At 40.8% G+C, this 9,482-nt stretch overlaps 1 protein-coding gene across 2 annotated transcripts in view; it reads left to right on the top strand.

The window, feature by feature from the left end:
• Patj (PATJ crumbs cell polarity complex component) overlaps positions 1–9,482 on the top strand; it is a 299,188-nt gene that overhangs the window by 183,864 nt on the left and 105,842 nt on the right. For both annotated transcript variants that reach the window (XM_028778758.1, XM_028778759.1), the window contains one exon: positions 4,800–4,891. In XM_028778758.1, coding sequence (XP_028634591.1) covers positions 4,800–4,891 — 92 coding nt within the window. The remainder of the gene's footprint in view (positions 1–4,799; positions 4,892–9,482) is intronic.

Below are 9,482 nucleotides of genomic sequence, written 5' to 3'. Positions count from 1 at the left end.
AAATTTGATATTCAGATGGCATGTCCAAGTACAGATGGGGGAAGGACTCTGACTTTATTACCAGCTGAAACGATGGAAGGAAACCAATTATGGAAGGGGATGTCTCAGCGGCCCATGCCGAGTCATCTCTTCCCCCTGAGGGACCAGCCACATGACAGTACAGCATAGAATAGAGTTTATTCAGGGCATGAGAGGAGAGCCAGGAGGGTAGTAAAGGCAGAGGGGGGCGGGGGTAGAGGCCAGCCATGACCACGTGGAGAGAGGGGGAAGGGAAGGGAGGAGGGGCGGGGGTACAGAGAGAAGCTGGAGGCAAGAGAGTAAGGGAGTAAGAGAACAAGAGAGCAAGAGGGAGAGGAGGGGGCAAGCAGCCCCTTTTTATAGTGGGCAGGCCTACCTGGCTATTGCCAGATAACTGGAGGTAGAGTTTAGACAGAATACTAACACCAGCCACTCATGTAATGTGAATTCAGTTCAGATCTCTAATAATAGTTTACAGTTTGAATAATAGGCCATTTTGCTTTTAAAAAGAAAGCATGGGAGAGGGATTGTTGAGTGTAATAAGTTATGATGATGTTCAAACCTTGGGCAAATCTGTTACATAAACTAAATTTTAATTTTGTATAATTAATATTTTCAACTCTAGCTTAAGTTAATTAACTTTTACTTTCAATTTGATATGTTGTTTGAGTAGATTTAATTGAGCTGCTTTTCAGCATAAATTTATATTCCTGTTCAGATGAACTGTGGAAAATTAGGAGTAGTTAAAAGCTTATCTCTTTAATATTTTTGCATAATTAATTTGATTAAAACAAATCTCATTAAAGACCTTTAAAGCAAAAGTTTATGCAGTAGTAGGAAAGGATTTATATCCATTTACTTTTGCTGAATCTGTACTGGATTAACCCCAATTCTACTTTGGCTGCGAACTACAAATACTGCAACTAATTATCCCACCCTGGTCAGGATTGCCCTCATACTGAGGGTTTGTTCTTTCTCACTACAGAGGCAGAAGGCAAACCCTGAGGGGAAGTTAGGTGGCCCAGAAACCTGCAGTATGACTCACCAGCTTAGAAAATGCAAGCATTGCTCTTGTCTGGGGCCTTGGAATCCAGAGTTGCTATAATTTGTTCCCGAATGGGATTTGAGATTCAGAGTCTAGGAGAAAATTAACTCACACAGATATGCCTATTGTTGCTTTTTCTGGGACCAGGGGTCAAGAGTCAAGACAGAAATTAATATCTGGAGAGCCACAGAAGTCCCAGGTTGTCAGTGATGAGAAGAGGAACCCAAAAGCAACTTAGAAAGCCAGAATGGCAGGCACATAGATGTCACTGGGCAGGTGGTATGAACACCTTTAATCTCAGTCAGTGCTCAGGAAGTTGAGGCAGGAGCATCATACTGGCAAAGCCAGCCTAAGCTACATAGTGAGGCTTTGTCTCTAAATAGCTTACTAGATGATAGATAGGTAAATAAGTAGATGGATGGATAGATAGATAGATAGATAGATAGATAGAAGTCATTAGATGATAGATGATAGGTAGGTAGGTACATAGACAGACAGACAGATATAGGCAGGCAAGGAGATAGGCATAGAGAAAGATTTGGCTGGGGATATGACTGAATGATAGTGTGTCTATTTGGCATATGTGAGGTCCTAGGTTCAAATCCCAGCACAATAATAGTAATGATGATGGTGATAATAATGATAATAATATCTAATAGAAATTTCTTGTGGACAGAAAGTCTGCTTCTTTTTTCTTCTCTGTGTGTGCCACAGCAAAGTCTGAGAGCCTCAGACTGAGACTGCAGAGAGTCTGGGTTAATGTAGATATTTGTAATGACAAGAAACTGCATCATTGGAAATAATTAGTTTCAAAGAACAGAAATTAGTTCAAGCAATTGCCTTTGTCACTTTGAATGGCTATAACAAATACCAAGGTGGCTGAGAACACACACACACACACATACACACACACATACACACACACACACATTTCTCACAGTTCTGGAGAGGGTGAAATTACAGTGCTAGACTCTCGGGAAGCCTCCTTCCTGGTCAGCAGACAGACTTCTCACATAATAATTCTCATTCTCTCTCTCTCTCTCTCTCTCTCTCTCTCTCTCTCTCTCTCTCTCTCTCTCCACTCCCCCCACTCCCTCCCTCCCCCCCACTTTCTCTTCTTCAAACTCACGAACTCACAATCCTCCAGACACTGTCTCTTCCTAGTGTTGGGGTTACCGGGATGAACCACCACACCCAATCATGTCTTATAATGATACCAGTCCCATTGATTAGTACTCTAATTTCCACATAGATTGTTTGTAGGTGAGTGTCTCTGCATGGATGCGTGAGTGCATGCGTGTGTGTACATGTATCTAGAGATTAGAGAACAGCTTGTGAGAATCTGTTCCTACTTTCTGCAACAAGAGTGCCAGGTATCAAACACATCTTCAGGTTTGGCTGCAAGGACTCACTAAGCTGTCATAAGACAGGTCCTTGGTTACATCATTTTTAAAGCCAGAAAGAAGGCTTTGTTGTAGCCTTTTTGGTTTGGATTTTTTTTCTAGAAGTCTTCCTTCCAGATTTATTCTGGTAAAGTCAGATTCAGCTGTCTTGAGTTACCTGCTCTGTTCCATTTTCTGCTGTGTAGCACTTAAGCATTGCCAGTGAGGAGCTGCCATCACAGTCAAGCCACAGTCACTGCCACAGCAGCCATGGCACTGTCCTGTCAGAGCTTTTCACATTACTTGTAGAACCTTTGCCTGGTGACTCAATTAGAGAAGATATTATTTAGGTTGCTGTCGTACTTTGTGCCAAGCAGTACATATTTAGTGCGTGAAAGAGCCTGACTTTAATCTCCAACACCAAGAAGGAAAAATGGGAAAGTCAAAGGGGAACAGAAGGAGTCTGTCTGTCTATCTGTCTGCCTGTCTGCCTGTCTGTTTGTGTCTGTGTGTATGAAAAATAAAATCATGAAAGTATTTGTACATTTGTAGTAGTATGATAGTATTGGAAATCTGGGGTGCAAGTACATTATTAAATTCATGAATATTGAAGTTAACAGCAGAAAAGATGAGTGACTAAATATCTGAAGGGTTTCAAGAGGACCATTCCCGAACTGTGACAGCTCGTCTTATAGTTCTCACGTCAACTTTGGAGCAGCTGCTTAAATCCTTTAGATGTTAGGAAAGTGAGGCACAGGTAACTGGGAGTGTAGGTATCTGTGCATTTTTGGGACTTTTGGTGGAGAACACAACAAAACCAGATGGAATAAGAGACAGAGCAAAGCAGTATCCAGAGAGCCCTAGGCATAGGGGTTTCAAAGATATGTCAATTATGTCATCAGATTCATCATTACAGAGACATCAAGGGCAGATAGGTTAAACACCAATTTCAAAAGACTCATCCCCTTGAGTCTCTATTGTTGAGTGTACTGTACCAGCCATAAGATGGTAGAAGTTATCAGAGCCACAGTTATATAGGAATAACATAACAATACAGGTCATTAGTTACTTAACAAACAGATGGGGAAACCAGAATTCTATGGAAGGTCTAAGAGAATAATTATAGTTATCATCATAATGTATTAGTGGGAAGAACTGCATTGAAAAGTTTAGGTCTACTGTTCTATTATATTTAGGTGACTCCAGTCTGTAACAGTGAGACAGGTCACACGCTTGCACCTGCCCAAGAGCTATCTGAATTCGTGAATGAAACATACACACACACACACACACATACACACACACACAACAATTAATTTTAATATGTCTTGACTAGCTCAACGTCTGGGCAGTTCTAATCCTCCCTGTGGCTAGCACACTTTTCCTCTGGTACTCCTGGCTTAACGCTCTCTATTTCTATATTTTATCATGGTTGCCCTGGCTCCTGGGTGGCCTTCTAGTCTTTGCTGCCCAAGATGCTTTTTGTAGCCCTTCCAGGGTCCTCATTCCTTCTCACCTACATTTCAGATGATTTTCCTTCTGCAGCTCAAAATCTAATCCCTTTCCCTCTGAGACATGGTGTCTCCTCCCTTGCTCCCAGTTCCTAGCCTGTGCAAATCTAAAGGTCCTGCCTCAGTCTACCTGCACGACCATTGGCCTTTGACTCTTTATTGATCAATCAAAAACCAATTGGGGACAAGGACCTTTAGTGTTTAGACACACAGATTCTTGATTTTGTGGGCCAGATTAATTCAAAGCATTAGAACCAATCCCCAACACCAGTCAAATTATAATTTTAGTACATCTTGGGCACGAACAGATGACTAGTTGGTTGTCTACAGTAAGATGTCCTGTGTAATTACCTGGCCTAAAATTCAGCTTAAAACAGATATATAAAATTTATCTCCTGTGGTAACAAAATTTATTTTGTACAATAACGGTGACACACTTGCAGTACCATGTTTAATGGGCCCTCCAGAGCTCTGTATATACTATAGTTTGGTCTGTTTTCTACATTCTTTAGGAATCTGGAAAAACCATAGAAAATGAAGTATCTGTCATAAAACTTTGCATTAAGCTCAACTACTATTCTCATAAAGTTTAGCAACAGGGTTAAGGAATTTAGACCTCCATTAACTATAGCCACAGCTGAATTTAAGAGACTTTATATAGTTGTGAATCTTTAGTACAAAGAATATTGAGACTTTTACCATTAATGAATTGTATATATACATAAAAGCGAAGCCATTGTTTAATTCCAAGTGTATACATAGATACCTTCATGTATATATTTATTCATTGTGTGAATATACAGACTATATTTTTACAGTTATTTCTTATTTTTTCCCAAACAGATAAACAACCAGATCCTTTATGGAAGAAGTCATCAGAATGCGTCTGCCATTATTAAGACTGCCCCGACCAGGGTCAAACTGGTTTTCATTAGGTAAGGGAAATAGGCCTGGTTTTCTAAATATACTCTGCTCTTCAGAGACCATTATTAGCATTAGTATTTTATTTTTGCTTTGTCTAACACTATATTCTAAAACTACACTTTTCCTTTTCGGTCACTCTAAGAAAACCATGGACTGTTTTGTCTCTAGGATTTTTCTTATTTTTATGTTTGACAAGATGGAATTGGTAGTTGAGTTTACTATTATATATATTTCAACTTTTAAAAATATCTGCGTGCTTACATCTGTAGAGATGTACTGGAGGCCACTCACTACTGCCATCATTGGTTGGTATTTACTGATCAGTTATTGTCTTCATGAAAGAACCAACAATTAGAGAACCCAGAAAGGTGTAGGGGTGCTGGTGAAGGCTGTGCATATATTGAACTGGTAGAGCTCTTGCCAGAATGTGCTAGATCCTGGCTTTATCACCAACACCAGTGTGTGCCTACAATCCAAGCAATTGGCAGGGGCTGAGGGTCAGGAGTTCAAGGTCATACTTGTGTACCATAGAGAGCCAGAGGCCAGCCTGAGCTACAGGAGATGTTGTTAAGAAAAACAGTCCTGGGGGCTGGTGAGATGGCTCAGTGGTTAAGAGCACTGACTGCTCTTCCAGAGGTCATGAGTTCAAATCCCAGCAACCACATGGTGGCTCACAACCATCTGTAATGATATCTGATACCTTCTTGTGGGGTGTCTGAAGATAGCTACAGTGTATTTACATATAATAAATAAATTAATTAAAAAAAACAACAATTCAAAAAAAAAAAAAAGAAAAAAGAAAAACAGTCCTGGTGAGGGATGGAGCCCAGGTGCACCAGCTCTGCAGTGTTGGGGATTCAATCCTTGGCCCACCTGAGTTCCTACAATGGTTGTCGGTGAGAGTTGGGAGTCTGTTCATCTTGTCGACAGTTTTCTATATCAGCAAGAGCTAAACTGAAGCCTCTGTTATTTGACTGGAATAATATTAAGTTTGAATAATTCATAGGTGGTGTAAGTAACCGTGTTTGTTAAGTATTTCTGGATATCTTTTCCCTGTGCTTCCATTACCATTTTTTAAAATGGACACCTCATCTCCTTCATTGTTTTGCGTCAAAATTTTTAAATGATGAGCTGTGAAGATGAATCAGTGCTTAAGAGCACTGGCTGCTCTTGCAGAGGACTCAGATTCAATTCCAAGCACCCATGTGGTAGCTTACAGCACCTGTGTCTTTAGTTCCAGGGAATCCAATGTCTCTTCCTGACTTCAGTGGGCACTGGATGTACACATGGTACACATACATGCAGACAAAACACTCATACACATAAACAAAATAAACCATTTTTTTTCAAATTTTGAAAATAATCAATATGGTCTGGGAATCGAGCTCAGTGGTAGAGCACCGGTCTAGACTGCGCACAGTCCTGGGTTTCATCCGCAGCACTAAGAATAAATCAAGTGATCAATACAGTGAGAAGCATAGGGTAAGGGCAGAGAGAATGTTCACTGCCCTTACAGGATGAAAATGATGGTTATTTTCTCTTTCTCCTTAATTACCATCCAACACTGCCAAAAGTTGGGGCCAGGGGAGATGTGCAAAAGAACAGAAGGCCTATAGAAGGAAAAAAGTTATACTGTTATACTAGTGATTCTATACACTTCCTTGTCATATCCTCTTTTAAAGTTACAGGGAAATGAGCTTCAACTGAATCAGGAGAGCTGTGTGTAGTGCTGACAGCCAGACTTTATTGGCCTGAGTTGATGTGTATTTGGTATTTTATGTGCAGACAATGAATTAATCCTTCACTTGTCCAAATGGAAGGAGATATTCCTTCTGAGAATGCTTAACTAGATATAGGGTTCCCCCCCCTTCCCACCCAGAACCCAGCTAAAAATTAGAAGAAGAAACCTTGGATCCAGCATCCCAGGACTTGGAACCCAGCTGTTTACACACATCTGTGTGAGCTTAGTTGGTTTCCTGGTATAAATGGGCATGATTGCCTGTGGGCTCAGCAGTGGCTACTGATATGGGGACATCTGTGAGTGTGGCAGGAAAGGTTAGGAAGGGTGGAAGAAAGGGCCCAAAAGAAGTCAGAAAGGAGATGCTACAAAAATGCACTCTGCTCTGTGTTCTGTTTAATTTTAAGATAGTGTGTGTGTATGTATGTGTGTGTGTGTCTCTCTGTGTGTGTGTCTCTCTGTGTGTGTCTGTGTGTGTGTCTGTATGTGTGTGTGTCTGTGTATATATGTCTCTGTGTGTGTGTGTGTGTGTGTTTGTGTCTGTATTTTGTATCTGTCTGTGTCTGTGTGTATTTGTACATGTATATTGGGGGCATTCAAGTGATTCATGTTCTACAGCAAGAGTGTAGAAATCAGAAAACAACTTGTGAGAGTCAGTCCCTCCACCGTGTGGGTCCTGTCATGGAACTTGTGTTGTCAGACTTGCTGACTAGTGCTTCTTGTGCTCTCCCAGCTTTGATTCTGTTACACAAAGCAAATTTGTGCTGTAAGAATCTCTCATTGCATCATAATGAATAAGTACCAGAAAAAGGAACAATATGTTATTTCCTGAAACTGTTATTAAAGGGATCAAATCCCCCTCCTTAGCTTATTTTTTAAGTAAGGTTTACCCATTATTATTAATTAGGGGTACAATACCTTTAATAAGGAGTATGCAGAAAAACATCTAATACAGTGAATCCCAATGTCAATGAAATATTTCAGTTTTACTTGGGTAGGTAACATTAGATCTTGTCACCATTTCATGCAATGTTTGTTTCTCATCAGATCTGTATAGGACAAATGGACATCACTGGTAGATTTGCATCTCCTTCCTATGCAGTGACCTGTCTGTGGTCACTGGTGCACTGGCTAGAGCTCTGTCATATTCGTATTCTGTCACCTCTCCTGGCCTCTGGAACATTAATGGTAGAGTTACACGTACCCATGCGGGTAACACAGGAGATTATCGTCCATCTATCCACAGTGGCTGTGCATCATAGGTCCTGGCCAGTGTTTTATGCTCATGATTGTCTGGCTCATCACTCACTTGCACACATCTTTTGGCCTCCTATGCACTGCCACGTTCAGACTATAAGAACCCAGGTCTTGCCCACTTGGGAACCAGATTGTGGAAGAACTAAAAGTTAATTTATAAAATTTCAGCAAGTTAACTCTTGAGTCATCTCAGCACCAGTGATATGATTAAACCCCGTGTCACTTGTGTCACTTGAGCTGGATTGTCTTATTTGAAACTGCATTTACATATACTGTATTTTTATAGTTGATGATTCTATTTGGAAGCATTTCCTGCCTGAGTTGAAATTACTAATTTTTGAAACCTTTCCATTATACAGAAGTTACTGGATTCTTTACCTTGGTGACTTTTTTTCAGATTTATTGATCTTTAAAATAAAAATGAGAACTGGCCACAGGCTTTGGAGTATAATTATCACTCAGGGAGGGGGAGCTGTTAAAATGTGCCACGTGCCATGTTTTAGTTAACTGGGTCCCTTAGTCTGTAATGATGCATGTGCCTATGATCACATCCATGTCCTGTTCCCGTAACACATGTCTTCATTCATGTTAATTGACCAGTTATTTACTGGAGTCTGTGAGTTGCTGTGTGTAAGTATCCATAGTTTACATAATTACCCCATATATATTTGTATATTATTATTGAATCAAAACCATACAGTCTTTGTTTTGCTAAGTTGTTCACCTCTTCACCTTATGGATGCATATTGCGATCTATCCTCTTGGTCCATTTTGTGCTTTCCCCTCTGTGCAAGCAAGCCAGCTTACACAGAGGAGGCTATATTCATGCTGGGATGAATAGCTGTGTGTGCCATGAGGGGAGCCAAGGAGATTAATGATCTTGCCTGCAGTTCCTGTCATGCCTTCCCTGACTATTGAAAATTAAATGTCATGTATAAGAACTCAGTCTCCATTATGTAATTACGTGTGGAAAATGTGTACCGTGTAAAACTCCTGGGGCTAAAGGAGGCAAATGAAACTGCAAGTCTTGGGAAGATTTAGTGCTGGCTGCCAGGCCCTGCAGAATAAAAGTGAACTCACCATGGGAGCCGCCCTACTGTGTCAATTGAACATATGTCTTGTCTTGGCAATTCAAAAGAGTGTGGCCTGCACATCTTCCTGAAACATGATATTGGCTTGAAATTAATATGAATATCAGAGTCCTCTTGAGGCAGAGCCCATCCAAAAAGTCATCTTGGATTCCTGCTTTTAAAACCTCTCACTCTGTAGCCTTCTGGGCCTTTGGGAAGGAACCACAGGGAGAGATGCTTAGCTGAAACCCAGTGCACAAGGAAGCAAATTTGTACAGAAGTCAAAGGCTAGGTGTTGGTCAGTGGATATGAACATTGAGGGGTGTGTGTGTGTGTGTGTGTGTGTGTGTGTGTGTGTGTAATTTCAAATCCTGTAAGGGGCTGTATTTAAGAACACAGTGACTATCGTTCATGGTATATAGAATGGAGAACTTTGAGAACAAGGCCTGACATTAGTGCTGACATCCACCGCAGGTCAGAGTAAGAAGACAACAGAGACACTGGTGCCTCCCAGGCTTTCTCTCTCTTGTTGACCAA

Source organism: Grammomys surdaster, unplaced genomic scaffold, assembly GCF_004785775.1.
Source record: "Grammomys surdaster isolate TR1022 unplaced genomic scaffold, NIH_TR_1.0 341, whole genome shotgun sequence".
NCBI lineage: Eukaryota > Metazoa > Chordata > Mammalia > Rodentia > Muridae > Grammomys > Grammomys surdaster.
The sequence above is the reverse complement of the archived record's forward strand: the minus strand, read 5'-3'. Positions and strand labels throughout refer to the sequence as shown.